The following is a 15,061-nucleotide window of genomic DNA, read 5'->3' on the forward strand; positions in this document are numbered from 1 at the left end:
AAAAACAGGACACTAAACTTATTCCAAATATACTGCTGTGAATTTTTTTTTTTTCATTTCATCCTACGCCTATTTTTGCATTTTGCAATTCTACATCAACGCCCTCATTTCAATGGCTATGCACAGCTCAGCTGTGGGAACTGATTTATCCAGCATCCTATTGTAGATTCAAGCTATTTCCAAGCAAAGGACAGACTGTTTCCTAAAGCCCCATAGATGGCACCCCACCTTGGCTATCAGGGAGAAGGTGTCCTCCCTCATGATGGCGGCAGAGAGGGAGACCCTCTGGGTTTGAGGCCAGGGCCAGAATCCATTCACATCAGGTCCCCTGTCGTGGGTCTGGCGGTTCAGGCAGGAGGTGTGACAGGTGCCACAAAGCAGAAAACAGAGGGTCTGAGGCCCAGACCAGGTTCTGCTGGGCCAGAAAGGTCTGCCCTGGGCAGTCACCTCACCTGTGTGTCCTGTGTGTCCCCTCCAGGAGGCAGCCCCATCCCAGCAGCCGTCTGCACACTCAGGACGGCGGGTGTTCTGGGGGCCGGCGACACTGAGCAGAGGACGGGGAATCTGTGTCAACACACCTGTTTCCATTTTCGCTAAATGTCCACCCCCACCCCCACCCCCACTAACGTGTAACTCCACTGGGTAATCAGCACCACCTAGATTTTCAAACACAGTCTGAATGAATCCTACTCCGCGTGGGCGTGTGGCCCCCTTGCTCGGGACTAATGTCGGCTTGTTACCACTGCTTTGACCTTCTTGACAATTCGGGGACAGGGCCCACGCCCCGTGAATTCTGCAGCCGGGCCTGCTTGCCATCACACGGGGAGGGGGACATGGGGGGACTTGGCCAGTTCCCTCAAACTTCCCCAAAGTCCAAATTTGCATCTCTTGGGATGGAACAGTCGTGACTTTTTTTTTTTTTTTTTTGGTAAAAGTGACTGTTTTCAGGCAAAGATCAGACAAATCATTCAGCGATGGGAAACTGATGTGAGGGCGAGGAAATTCCGTCCCCTCCAAGACCCGAGATGACAGAGGGGCAGTTGGGGGGGGGGGTGGCGCGTGTCTAGGAAGGGGGGGGCGGGGCTCTGCGCTCATTTTCAGACAGCTTCCTGGCCGTCTACTCCCACATGAACGCTGTCTGTGTCCAGCGTCAAGTGCAAAGCGGAGAGCTTGGGCCGGACAGGGTCTCCGCCACGAAGGAGCTCACAATCAGAAAGAGGGGTTCATCACACAAGCGGATCAACAACTTGTTTTCGGGAACCGGCACCTACACAAAAACCAGGATCGTAGGTCTGCGGAGGGAGAAGCCAGAGGAAACGATTATTTCACAGAAGTCAACTGTGATTTTCTACTCCGCCCGGGGATACCCAGACACCTGAACGCCTGAACCGATCGACGGCAGAAAACACCACGGCGGCAAACACCCGTCGCCTGGGCAGTTCATAGGGCCCTGAATGCTCTTACTGTGTCTTTGGAGCCAGTGGCTCTGAATCTTGCACAAGGGGAAACAGATGCGGAGATAAGTGGAGGCCAGCGTGACAGCGACGTCGGGGGCTGTCCCTCCGGGGGTGGGGGGCAGAGCCTGCTGTCAGAAGCCACTGCCCACAGCCATCTCCCTCTCTGGAGCTGTCACTGAGCCTAACACCGCTTGCTGTTTCTCCCTCCCTCCCCTTCCCTCTCTGTGTCTGTGTCTCTGTCTCTCCCAGGTCCCTCTGCTCCAACAGGACTTGCCTGGTTTCGGTTTCATGGAGTTGGCCTATCAGCGACTCTAGAAAGCAGGGGGTGCAGAGGGGCAAACACAAGGGCTGAGAGACGGAGCAAAGGTGGCCCAGCACATTTCTGCTCCTGCAACCAGGCCAGGGGAGACATGGCCTTACAGTTGGGGCCACCCTGTGAAGGAGCCCTGGGGATGGGGAACTTTGGAAACACCCCCCCCCCCCACCTTGTCCCTTGTCCTTCTTTCCTTCCTCCACACCCACGATGGACTGGGGACCTGGCTGTCCCCTGGGAAGATGCATCCAACCGCCCTGGGCGGTCGTGGCTCCTGGGCCAGGAGCTGGGCAAGTCTCCAGTACTGTCCTCATTTCCACCTGTGAGCGAGCAGGTGGCCCCAAGAACAGCCCCGAGAGCCACAAGGAGCCTCAAGGGCCACTGTCACGTGTGCAGGGCTGGCTGCGGTCCCCAGCCCCGTCCTCAGCCTCCTGAAGTGCCCCTTCCTTTCCTGAAGATGAACCCCTCCCTTCACATCATTTGCTCTGAAATCGCCGTGCTCGCCCATAATGAAGTCAAAATGAAAAGCCAGCTGCCCGTCCAGAACCACAACTTGATTCCTTTTCGAGCAGCCCGAAGTCATGGCTGTTCCAGCACGGCTAAGTGAACAGCATGCGCAACTGGCCGTGATGAACCCCGGTGGTCACTCAGCATGAGTCTGCTCCCCAGGTTCACACAACTCCTCCACAAGCTTTACAAAAAACCCTCAGTTCTCTGTGGTTCAAGCAACGGACACAAACTAAAGAAAATGCCGTGTCTGCGCAGCGAGAGGCTGTTAATAAGACTGTCCTGCCTGTTTGCAAGTTGCCAACGGAGTAAATCTGAAAAGCCCTCGTGGCGCAGAACAGAATTTTTTTGGAGCCCTGTGTGGCGACGAGTGTTCACTATGCTTATCGTGGTGATCGCTTTGCAATATGCACAAATATTGAATCGGTATGTTGTCCATGGGAAACGAATGTAATGCTACGTTGCAATTATGCCCCAATTAAAAGTGCATCCATACATAAAAACAATGCCTTTCCCCGCCCCTGATACACAGAGGTGACTTTCTGCCCAGTGCCATTTCACGACATTTCTCGAGTACCTTATATGTGCCAGGAAGAGGCAGTAAAGGAATGGATATGGCTTTATTCAAGCAACTGACTACGGCATTTAACAGGCCAACGGGAGCGGGCACCTGGTCTACCTTGTCCACCATTTTATGTGTCTGGCACAGTGTTCGTTTGCTAAACGTGTACCTGTAACCTTCACGATTACACTATACAACTGTAATCATCGCGCACGATCTGTATATGATTTCCCTTCTATAGATGAGAAGACTGAAGCTGATAATGCAGCAGTCCGCACGAAGGCACGCGTCTAACACAACAGCGGAGCTGATCCGAACCCACAACCTCTCCACGGAGACGCGTTTTTCACTCCTGCCCGGGCGAACCGCAGAGCCCAGGCTCGTGGTCCCAAATTTCAAACGGACAACGGGCAAGGAGTGGATGTTCCCTGTGTCCTAACAGGAAAGAAGTGTGTCCTTGGTACTACTGTGCAGGTAAAGGCAGACTCCTTCCCACAACTTCCACGGTGAAGTCAAATTCTACTTATCGCATAAAATGTATGCTGTTGATCTTTGTTTTTTCCCCCTCCTGAAGAGTGAGATTGCATTACACTTACATTTGGGGGTTATTTCCTTATCAATGACGCTTGTTTTGAAGGGGGCGGGTGTGTGGGGAAAACGGGCCAAGTCTATAATCTATTTAAAACGCCTTAGGTCACAGACCTCTTTAATAAAACCCATTATCCCTGCCCAGAGAGAGCCCTTTCATTTTCAGATGGGTAGATTTTATTTTTGCAAATCTATCATATCACTGCGAATTACACTGTATCGTAAAAAAAAGAAATGTTCCAAGAGAAAGCTAAAGCAATCTGCGAGGTCTTTGTGTCTGGTCAGGGGGACCTTATAGGTTTTCCTAACAACTTGACAAAACAGGTCAGGAGAGCATAAAAACTTCTGGGCACTCTTATTTCATTTCTGATTCTTTTCATTTTTTCAAAAATTAGCTGCCAATCTACACATTTTCATGATTATTCCACAGAGTATTGCTGGCACAAATAACAATGAAAAACAAGATTTCAACAGGACAGCAGGGAATCCAATTTGGCTTTTGCCGGGCTCCCCCTCCCCCATATTTAACGGAGCCACAGAAAACGCCTCCAGTGGTACGTTCTACTGTGAACCTGCTTTTTTCAGGGCAAATTAGCTCAGATGTGCAACTCTGTCCTCACATACCTCCCCCGCCTTTGGGGCAGGAACTGGTATGCAAAAGAGGAAGGGGGGGGGGGACCGAAGAAGCCTTTTCAAAATACAGCTAAAAAGCATGCTGTTTGAAAACATTCTCAGCAAGGAGATATTTAATGCAGAAGGGAAAAGAACACAAGAATACTGCTAAATGTCATCATGGAGCCACCTGTCTCCAAGTGAGGTATAAAGAACGATGAGAGATACTGCATTACATTAGAATTTTTTTTTTTAAATAGAGAAGGCAGAGTTAGAGGGATGGTTCCCTGCGCTCACCCATCTGCTCTCAAAAGCAGGTCCTGCACAGGATTTCTAGAGGCCCTAGAAGGTTCTGGCATTGTGTGATTCTCCTATGCAGAGAAGAGACTGTAAAGGATCTGGGAAAGAGGCTAGTAAAGAATGTTCCAGCACTAGACCACAGGCTCTCAAACTACTCCCAACACTGTTTATGCGGCAACCATGGCAGAGACATTCACACTCAAAATTTACATTCACTTTTATAGGACTTTTCCTGATTCTGACTGTCCTCAGAAGCCATTTCCTAAGCAGCTTCCTCAAATATAAATGGCTTTTTACACTTCGCTTCATCACTTAAGTAAAAAAAAAAAAAAAATCTAAGTTTAGAATCATTCTCTTCTACCCTCTTCCCGATTTCAGAAGACCTTCATGCATGGCCAGCGATGGTGCAACAAAAATGAGATTTACACCTTTAAAAAAATATAAAAACTGCCCCAAAATAATGATGTGCACCGATATTCCCAAGAGTGCTGATGTCTTGTCATTTCTTATTACAAAGTGATGAAACAGAGGAGCATTTTCCTGTTCCTATATTGAGCCCGCCCCCCCCCCCAAGTTATTTTTTTCACTTAAAAAAAAAGGATCAATACAAAGTTACAATGTTCACTAAGTGTTTTACTCAGCAACTGCCAGTGCTGTCCTCACAAAAAGAACAGTATCTTCTCTGGTCCTCTTAGCAGTGGCTTCAGTTAAGGTGTTAGTAGATCATTTCATGGACACACGTCGAACCTCAAAATGAAAACCGAACAAGCAAATCCACTTGTGCTGTATACCCATAACATTCCCCCAAATGGTAACACTACAAGTCCGCCAGACTTTTTTACATTGAAGGGCTTGTGTGAGCTGCCTTGGCGAAAGATACATTCCACTGAGACCCAAGGAAGTACACTTAGACAAATCTCCCCAGGCACGGCCGGTTGTTTACAAATACACCCACAACTGTTTATTTCCAATAACTGGGAGCCACTGCTGATTTGCCCGCTGAGAACATTCTGGTAGGGACTGTAACCTTTTCTCGTTTCAGGTTAGCCTCTGCTGTCTGGGTGGGAGTGAGACAAGATCTACCAATGTACATAGGAACCTGGAGAGAAAATGTGTTCCGGAGCAAACACGTCAAGGGACTCGTGGTTGCCCAGACTTCCAGGTACCCCTTATTCCTTGTGATGGAAAAAGGCTGCTTGGCCCAGAGAGAGGGGCTGTTTCCTCCTGGCTCCAGGGAGGAGAATGTAGACAGCCTGCTGACTGACTCCCTCCACTAAAGCCACAGAATTTCCGGGCCAAAGGGAAATTCTCTCTGCAAGAAGACACACATTCTGAGCTCCTCCGTTCTTTTTGGCAACACCCACAAATCATCAAGTAAAATCACTTAAAGTGAGGCAACTTTGCAAGAAGTGTTAAAAAATCACCTATGTGCCCACTTTCCCACTACGTCCACACCCCACGGAATGTGGATTCAAGACCCCGGTTCCTTGAACCCTAGCCTGCGTCCCGGGAGCTGCAGGACTCCAGAATTCACCTCGCTCCCCCAACCTCAAACGGTCTCCGCTGAAGTCAGACCAAGCCATTTCTGAGAAGAGTAGAAGGGGGAACACACATATCAGTTACTTGGTGAGAACGACTGCTTTGACAATCCACCCAACAATTACAGACAAGAAGACCGCTCAATGTTCTCAGTGGCCTCTTCAGTTAGATCGAGTTCGCAAGGAAAGTTCTAGATGTCCATTTTATTCTGGGACAGACCGAGAGCTCGGTCCCAGCGGGGCTGTAACCCAGACGTGGGTTATATGCCCAAGAGCCCCGCACAAATGACGAGGTCCATATGAACACACACACATTCCTGGCGGGCATCAGGCCCAACCAGGATCGCCTAGAGCCCAGTCTGTAATCCACAACCTTTGGCCTACAAGGTCCTCATGCAAACCCGGGTGTGGGGTGTCATCAGTAGAACCTCACAGAAGCTTACAACTTCCTCCTCTGTAGGGCTACAAAGAAATCGGCACGTCCTTATTTATAATTTGGCAGAAAATGCTCGTGTCCGTCAGACAGCAAAACATAGGAGAGCTAATTTTGAACAGTACAACCAGATTTTTCTGCGGCCCTTAAGTAAGTGTAAATCATTTTCAATGCTTCACTTTTAAGTATTTTGTTTGTTGTTATTGTTCAGCAAGTTTCCTTTCTTTTGCAGAAGGCTCTCCTCCTCCACATGAAGCTGGAGGTTCCTGAAATCCCGGGAAACACGGGACAACTCCAGGCAGCAGGAAGCCCCGTGTAGAAAAGCCCTCAAAATTTCCAAATGAGTTTTAAAAGGGAATTAATTGCCTTATCTCTCTAACAACCTCCCATAATTAGTGGTCTGATTTCAGTTTAATGAAGTGGGATACACAATTTATCAATATGGTTCCACCGTGGATCTCTTTGCATATCACTTTAATTTTCCACCCTACACAAAACTCAGCCACAAAGGAGGAGAAAAAGGTCAGTTTTTCAGGCTAAAAGTGGGGCTCACACTGGGGGGTCGCTGGCTCTCTCTCCTTTCCATTAAAAGCCCTGGAGGACATTTCAGAGTGTCTCAGGAACAAGCTTATGAAAGATCAATTCCTCATTTTCATTTCTCCTGAAGATTCTAAAGTAAACATTCCCCCCCCCCCCACCGACCTTAGGGCTAAGGAGGTATCTCATTTGCTCTGAGTTTGCCAGCGAAAATCTGACTCAAGGACCAAAAAGCACCCCCCAAAAAACAGACGAATCAATGTCCACGGTGGAACTCTTAGCTTTGGAAAGGAGTCGGACCCACATGGCTCAACCTGCAATTGTTCCAAATGACCAGAAAACGCCTTGGAGGGTTGATATCGGCGCGGTCTCGAAAATGGAGCTTAAAGTCCCACCTCGGTGTGGGTAAGAGCGCTTAAAAATACTTCATGCCGCTCTTTGTCAGTTGTTCGTACAGCCTCTGCAAGCCACCCCCCCCCCCCAAGAAAGAAGCAAGACGAAGGGAGGGCAGGGAAGGAGGGCAGAGGAAGGATGCTGGGTGCGCCCTTCACATCCCATGGTCCCCCGAGCCCCCCGGCCTGGCAGCTGGGCACCATATCCATTACACTAACTTTTGGCGCGAAAACGGCAGGAAGAGAGTCAGATTTCCTTTAGCAGTGAGCTGATTGCCGGAGAAAAATGAATCATTGCACACTTGAGTGAGAAAATATGAAGAAGGCACTTTCCCACTAATTAGGGCCCATTCTGGGCAATCCGTTAAGCAGTGGCCCCTGCGCCACGAGCCATCAGGAGGTGGGGCACGGGAACACCCGAAAGCAGCGCGTGCAAATGGTGCATAATGACGCTCTCCATCACCCCAGACAGGCGGCGCAGGGGTGCGGGGCAGGGGCTGGGCAGGGGCCACACCGGCTCTCCACCCCCCCCCCCCCTGTCTATGCAAGCGCAGCAGAGAAAGCGCGGGGCACTCACCGGTGAGCGTGTGCCTCCCAGAGACCTACGGGCGCTGCCTTTTGAGGACTGGGGTGGGGTCTTCGGACCCTGGGCCGGGTGGAGTCCCCTCGACTCAGCCCCCTGAGAGGGACCCTGCTGTCCCCCGGGGTGGCGGCCAGTCTCCTCCACCACCGCCTGCACACTCCACTGGGGCGGAGAGAAAGGTGGGACCATTTGCCAAATATGCAAAAAAGGAGGGAAGATAGTTTTCTCTCAGGAAAACACGGGCAGGAAGGGAGCCTTGCGCTTCCTGTCCTGACCAAAATGGGTTCAGAGATTATGAGGACGTCTGAGCTGACAGGCTTGCGGTGGAAGATGGAGGGAGCTCTTTGAGTCAACAGGAATTGAGGGCTCCCCGAAGGCAGAAATGGCTACACGGGAGAAGGGAAACAGGGCCAGACCTGCGCCAGGCAAGACAGAGGCCCCCAGGCCTGGCTGTCTGGGCTTTCGCCACGTCTGACAGAGCATCGCGGGTGGGTCACTGGGGGCACCTGTGGCAGCGGCCTGTTTATCACAGCAAAGTCAGACAAGGACAAAAAGCCATCGGAAGCCTGTAGGCCGCGGCCTGTAGGTGTAGGCCTCGGCCGGTGCCCCGCGGGCCCTTCTCAGGGGTGACCCCCCCCCCCCAGCGACACACACACAGAGGTGGCCCTGCCCCCTCTCCCCACAGGAACTTCTGCAAAGCGGCTTTGGGTTGGCTGCCTCTCACTCGTCCTCGTCCCCACGCAGCATCTCACGCCTCACGTTCCATCATGTCTTAAAGACATTTGCCAGAGTAGCACACAACGTTTAAAAACCGCGTCTGAGGAAAGCTATGAAAGCGACAGCCTGGCAGGGCGGGTGTCACGGGAGCCACAGAGAGAGGAGCCGGGTGCAGAGTTGCTTCTCAATCTGCACAAAGCACCGCCGCCCCCTCTGGTCTCCACAGGGAACCAGCCACGTTGTGGTCGCTGGAGTTGGGTCTGGGGTGTGAGAGTCCCCAAGGGGCCCCGCTGCTATTTCCTACCTTATCTGACTTTGAAGCTTGCGCGCGTGTGTGTGTGTGTCTGCCCCTCCCCTGCTTGCTTGCTCTCTCTCTCTCTCAAAAATAAATAAAAAATAAATTAAAAAAAAATCAACAGACCCACCCCAGACGGGGAGTAACCTTAAGCACCGGGGGCCAGACAGAAGCAGCATCTGGTCAGAAGCCCGAGGCACAATCCCCGGGGAAGGCCTGTGAGCCTCACACATCACAAGCATTGCCAGAGAACCAACAAGAGGCATGGGTTCGTTCTCCGTGCCGGAGCCACTGGGGGAATCTCCATTAGAATAAGGCAACGGAAACCAATACTTATTTCATAGCGAAATGATTTCATAATCACAAAGCTTAGAAGATGGGAAAAACGCACACGAGCCATGAAACGGTGTTATCCTTGACGGATTCTGGGTTCACTGCAAAGCCATAACCTGCACACACAGTCTCGGGCAGACACCCAAAGTACTGACATCGTTTACGTCTCAACTCAACAGCATAAAGAGGAAAATCCATCGCGCTTTAGTAAAAGGCAAAAACCAACCGAACAAACAGAACCGAAAAGGAGGGGCTTTATTACTCACGTCAGGTCTGTGTGATGTGAAAACTCTCACCCTGCCCCTATGCCTCCCTCTCCACGCCAGCTCTGTGTGTGTGTGTGTGTGTGTGTGTGTGTGTGTGTGTGTGTGCATGTGCAGAGACTCATAGAATTTATTTCCTGTATCTGTTCACACACACCTGATCTTGAAGCACACACGGGACTCGTGTACGTGTGGGGGTAGGGGCATTTCATCACATGGCATCCACCATGTTCCCCCAAATTTCCAAAGTTTGACATGTATGTTGACAACGTGCAACTGCATTACCTAAGCATGAGACACACAAATCCAAATCAAGGGGGGGATCCCCCCAAAACAACCATCATCCTTGAACGCTTCAGTCTCTCGCCAAGCGACAAAGACACGGTGGCCCCCAGCACGCCTGAGCTTCAGACCTCTTGGCCAGGAAATTCACCAAGCTCTTAATGTCTCAACAAAGGAACCGGTGCCACGGACGGCCACGGTTTACCTTCCCTCACGAGGCTGTGGACCAACTTCTCCAAAGCGTCCAACATCACACATGCACAGTTTTCTTTACAGACCCGCCAACTCATCCCGCGAGACCGCACTACTGGGCTATTACGGCCACCAGGCTCCTGAATTCCGAGGAGGTATAATTAATTCCTCAAGGTGCAGCATTTCACTGAAAATGCTGGTGAATTAAACAAACAAGCATGCTGGGATTTACAGAGCCCCTGCCTTCAACTACCACCAGGAAGCAAAATGGGAAGATGGCACGGCCACTGAACTCAATAACACGGTCTCACATCAGCCCGGGTGGACTTTAAGACCGGGAAGCACGTTTTTGTTTTTGGTTTTGGTTTTTTTTTTGCCACATAAAAAAGGTATCAACACATACATTCCTGGAAAGTTTTGAAATCACATACATGATATCAAGCCAGAACTGTATGGGATTTGAAGACGTGACATCATTATTTACACGTGTGCACACGAGTTCTGTTTTAACACATTCTGCATATCCTATGATGTAAGCAGGTAATCTTCCTGCCACGGATACTTGTCACTGTTTAAAATTTTAGCCACGTTGCCAAATAATCTGATTTGTCGCCGAAACAATTCTGACACACGGAATACCGAAACATACTCAAACGGCAGCTTTAAAATTCCATATGAAAGATGAGTCCCATTGACCCCCTCAAACGTCTCCAAACAAAGAAAGAAATCCAAGAGGCTCCAACCGTTTCCTGCTGGTTTCTCTCTCCTCTCAGCTCAAAACCAAGTGAACCCATCTTTGCAACCGTTTCAATTTCTATGAAAGTTGAAATATTGTACACATTACATATCTTCTAATTCCATAAATTTTTCTCCCTGAACAGGAGTTGGTTTGGGTGGCAAGTAGATATTTTCTTCAAGAGAAGTTTGAGTCTCCAAGTTCAAAAACAAGGTGTCTGGGAGCAGCAATGGGGGTGGGAGGAGGCAGGGGAGGGGAACAAGCAGCACGCTGGCTGAGCCAAGCACGCTGCCTTGAATTCGCTCTGGGCCGGCTGCAGCCCGGGGCGGGGAGAAGGAAAACAGGGTTGGCAATGCCTGTCCAGACGCTGCGGACTTTCTGCTCTCCACATGTCACACTCTGTGCCTCCAAATTGGAAGAAAAAACAATCTCATCATCACTAGGTTCCTCCGGAATCACCGAGGATCCTTGACCTTTTTTTTTTTTTTTTTTTTTTTAAATACATTTTCAAATACACCCCCCAGTAACCTGACGCCTTCTTGCCAGGGCGTTTGGAAACCTAATCGCCAAAATTGCAGTCAGCAAAGGAACCACTAACTTTTCAGACCGGGATAATTCTTCATTTGGCAGAAAGCAAGTTCAGAGGCGATCTAATGGTTTTTCAGGACAAGCAAAAGGCTGGCCCCTCAGAGATCAGGAGAGAAAGCTCTCCCTGGGTGACTTTATAAAGCCTGGCTTCCGTCACCTCTAGGCACATATCAATTTAAATGCAACGGGCGCTGGACCGTCCTCCCCGTGGTGACAGCGGGGCGGCTCACGAGTGTCCCACGCCGGCCTGGCCCTGCGCCTTCGGTCACCGTACAAGTTGGCAGCGGAGGCTTTGACAAAAGTGCTCTCTCTATCCCCAGAAAGGAGAGGCGGACCTGAGCGAAAGCAGGGGTCACAGCTCTTACTGCCTTGTCTTTTCATTCTCTACCTCTCTGTTTTTTTTAAGCCACCGGCTACTCTGAGTTTTCCTACTGAAATTCAATTGGAAAACACTCACGTGGACTTGTGCGTCGCACTTTGGGGGCCGAGACCGATCCTCGGGCGCGAACAGCAACCTCGGGGCCGGGGCTCCCTCTGCCCCGCCGGGCTCGCCCGGGGCCGGCCGCCTCGCCACCTCCAAGGTCCCGGCCGGGCTCGGGCTCGGCGGCGCTGCGCGGGGACCCGGGGACCGTGGCCGCAGTCGCCGCCCCGGGCCGCGCACGCACTTGTTAGAGCGCCCTGCTAACTCGGCCGTCAGGCTCTTCCCAGCTTTCTTTCACAACGACTTCCTGAAGTTGCTCACTCGCCCGGTTCCCCATTTCTCCGCCACCCTCCCCCCCACCCCCCCCACCCCTCCTCTGCCGGCTCCGACCCGGCTTTCGCGCTCGCTGCCGGCCGGCCGCCCCGCGCGCACAGCGCCGCCCACGGGCCGCGCACCTGGGCCCCCTCCGCGCCGCGCCCCTGCGCCCCGCCACCTGCGGCCGCCTGCGCTCCGCAAACTTTGGGGGAGGCGCACCCCTCCGGCCGACCGCTCCGCCGGCCCGCAGCCGCCCCTTCCCGCGCGCTCCGCCCTGCCCTCGCCCGGCTTGCTGCCCCGGAACGCGGAGCGGGACCCGGCGGGCGCGGGGCGCGGAGCCGGGCGCTCGGCCTGGCGCGGAGGGGGACTCGGAGCGGGGCGCGGGTCCGGGCGCGGAGAGGGACTCGGAGCGAGGCGCGGGTCCGGGTGCGGAGGGGGACCGGGAGCGGGACGCACAGACGGGCGCGTAGCGGGACGCGGACCCGGGGCGCGTAGCTGGGCGCGCCGCCTTCGCCCCAGCCTCCGCCGCCGGGTCGCCGGCTCCCGCGGTGCGGTCCGACCGCAACTCCGGGACCGCGCGCACAAACTTTGCCGGGGCGCGGGGCTGGGTCCCGGCCCCCCCCCCCCCCCGTCCCCACTCCCACCCCCACTCCCACTCCAGGGCCGCCGGGGCGGCGGCGGGCGCGGGCCGTACCTGCTGGCGCCGCCGCCGGCTGCAGCCCGCTCGCCCGCGACGGGCCCGCTCGGCGCGCCGCCGCCACCCCCGCGCGCAGCGCGCCCCGGCCCTCCCCTCGCCGCCGCGCTTCCTCATTCCAGCGCAGCATCGCGCCGCGGCCCCGCGCGGCAGGTGGCGGCCGGCTTTCTGCGCCCTGGCCCGGGTGGCGGCATCGGCCGCGGCGCCGCGGGGCCCGCGCTTAACCCTTGGGGACCCGGCGCGGGCGACGCGCGCGCGGGGCGGCCGGAGGCGGCGGCGGGGCGGGGGGTGCCGCTCGCCCCGCCGCGGGGACTCCGGGGACCCGGGACATCGTGAGGCACTTTCCCCGGTGTCTGGGGTGGGGAGCGTCCGTTGCCCGCCCGGCTCCACGTCCCTCGAAATGGGGCCACTGGGCTCCCCGTTTCCGGCTGCGACCCCGGGTGAGGAGTGCCCACCCGAGGGGGTGGGAAAAGTTGATCCTCCGCAAGTGAGGGGAAGGTGCGATTCATTTTCCCAGACAACCAATGGAATACCTCTCGTCTCTCTTCCCTCCCACCTGCTCAGGCAGAAGTTAGGATCGCGCCTTCCATCTTGGTCTGCGTGCACACCCAGGTGTGACAGGGCGGCCGCGGGAGGAGGTGACAGCGAAGGCCTTGGCACCTCAGACCCCCCCGCCCCTTCCCCGAGCCCCGAAGCACGCGAGGAAGGCGCTGCGTGTGTCTCGTTGAGACAGGAATGCGGGCTCTAACCGCGCACCTCTTGACGCCCGTCACTCTCATTAGCCGGGCCCCACCCGAGCGGGAGCCAGGCGACGGTGTGCTGTTTGAGCAGAAGAGGGAGAATCCTGAATGCAGGCGATTTGTCCCCATCCCCCTTGGGCGTTAAGGGGGGGATGGAGACCAGGGAGCCGCGGGCCCTGCCCTTCAGGACTTGCAGGGGCGCATCCGGAAAGGTACCCCTGCACGGGAGAGAGGAGATCCAGTGCAGATCCTGGGGAGGGCCAAATGATGCCTTCCTGCAGGAGAGTGAGGAAGTGCGTCCCTGGGCCCGGAGGGGGCTCGGGGGTGCAGGCTTTGCAGGTGGACAGAACAGCGCAAAGGTGACAGGTGGAAAATGTCACTTTGGGCAGTTGAGTGGGGCAGGGACTGGAGACCACCGGGGAAGGCTGTGGCCGGCCTGGCTGAGGAGGCTGCTGGTGGCAGGGCCCAGACAGTCCTGGACCGGCTTTGCCTGGTGCCATCTCTGGGAGAAATGTCCTCTACCCTCCACGAACCCCAGGCAGCGGGACATGTTCTTCCTGGACCACTTCCACAACTCCTACCACTGAATTAGTGCTAAGAGAAACTCTGAGATTCTGAGCCCAGAGCCTGTTAACTCCCCCTGCTTAGAGCCCAGAGGAAGTGGAGCTAGTAAAAAGGTCCATGGCTTTAATCCCTAGCCCACCCCTTACCTATATGACCTTAGGCAAGTCACTGAACCTCTGAGCCTCATTGCCCTTATCTGCAAAAGAAGTCAATGCCACTGCATTGCTCTTCATTGCAAGAGTCCTTGTCACGATTCTATGAGTCAATAGACATAAGGTTCAAAACCCAGGGAGGCCAAAAATGTAGTGGAGAGGTTAGAGGATACCTCTGGTTCTTAGGGCACACAACACCCTTAGCCCCCAGTGTGTCTCTTTAAATGTGTGTCATGGGTCCCCAGGAGTGGGAATCAAGGACTCAGGCCAAGGCATTTCCTCCTGGGGCAGAAGAGTAAGAGGTGAAGGACCCGATAGTTGATGCTGTGTGGTCTTGGCCGAGTTCCTGAACTTCTCTGAATTTCCATTTCCCCATGTACAGCTGGGTAGGAATAAGGTAAGCCGCCTCACAGGATTGTTTGTGGATCATGTGTTTCACATATGACACTTCTTGCCATCTGCTGGTAGCAGAGAAAGGACTCTGAGCGGTCACTAGTGTTCATCGTGAGCCCTGCTAGCTACCAGTGTCTTGTTGAGTTGGAGAGCAAGCTGGGAAGAACCAGGCTTCATGGTCCACCCGCCCCCCCCCGCCCCCACTCCAAAACAGGTAGAGGACAAGAATCCTGCTGTGACCTGGGCTCTGTGGGTAGACACCAAGGCCTCGGAGAGGCTGCTTAAATCATCAATAAAAGCACGTTGGAGGGAAAAACTTTGCAGGGGAAATTGAAACAGGTGATGCTTTTTTTAAAAAAAAAATTATAGCTCTAAAGTCATTTTGTTTCTTTAGAATAGATACATAATAATGTTGCAGCATTTAACGAAGGGCAGCCTAGTTTATTCAGACAATAACTGTCAAATTAGCAATTTTTCTTCTTTTGCGATATTACCAAAAGAACAAAGAGCCCCTATAGAATGAATCACAGACTACTTACTCAGAGCTTACTCTA

General features: G+C 53.5%; 1 protein-coding gene across 21 annotated transcripts in view; it reads right to left on the reverse strand.

Annotated features, from left to right (window-relative positions):
* IKZF1 (IKAROS family zinc finger 1) overlaps nucleotides 1–13,215 on the reverse strand; it is a 98,588-nt gene extending 85,373 nt beyond the window's left edge. For 2 of the 21 annotated variants that reach the window (XM_027046073.2, XM_053218713.1), the window contains exons 1-2: nucleotides 11,686–12,001; nucleotides 453–544 (exon numbers count right to left, since the gene is read on the reverse strand). Coding sequence is in view for 8 of the 21 variants with exons in the window: in XM_053218726.1 (XP_053074701.1) it covers nucleotides 12,659–12,788 (130 nt within the window). In the remaining 13 variants the exon portion in view is untranslated. Of the gene's footprint in view, nucleotides 1–452; nucleotides 545–7,816; nucleotides 8,882–9,433; nucleotides 11,649–11,685; nucleotides 12,002–12,658; nucleotides 12,804–13,191 lie in introns of those variants that run through there. The other 19 variants (XM_027046072.2, XM_053218712.1, XM_053218725.1 and 16 more) reach the window with 16 other exon arrangements.
* Between the last annotated feature and the right edge of the window lie 1,846 nt (nucleotides 13,216–15,061).

The sequence above is a fragment of the Acinonyx jubatus genome, chromosome A2 (assembly GCF_027475565.1).
Source record: "Acinonyx jubatus isolate Ajub_Pintada_27869175 chromosome A2, VMU_Ajub_asm_v1.0, whole genome shotgun sequence".
NCBI classification, from domain to species: domain Eukaryota; kingdom Metazoa; phylum Chordata; class Mammalia; order Carnivora; family Felidae; genus Acinonyx; species Acinonyx jubatus.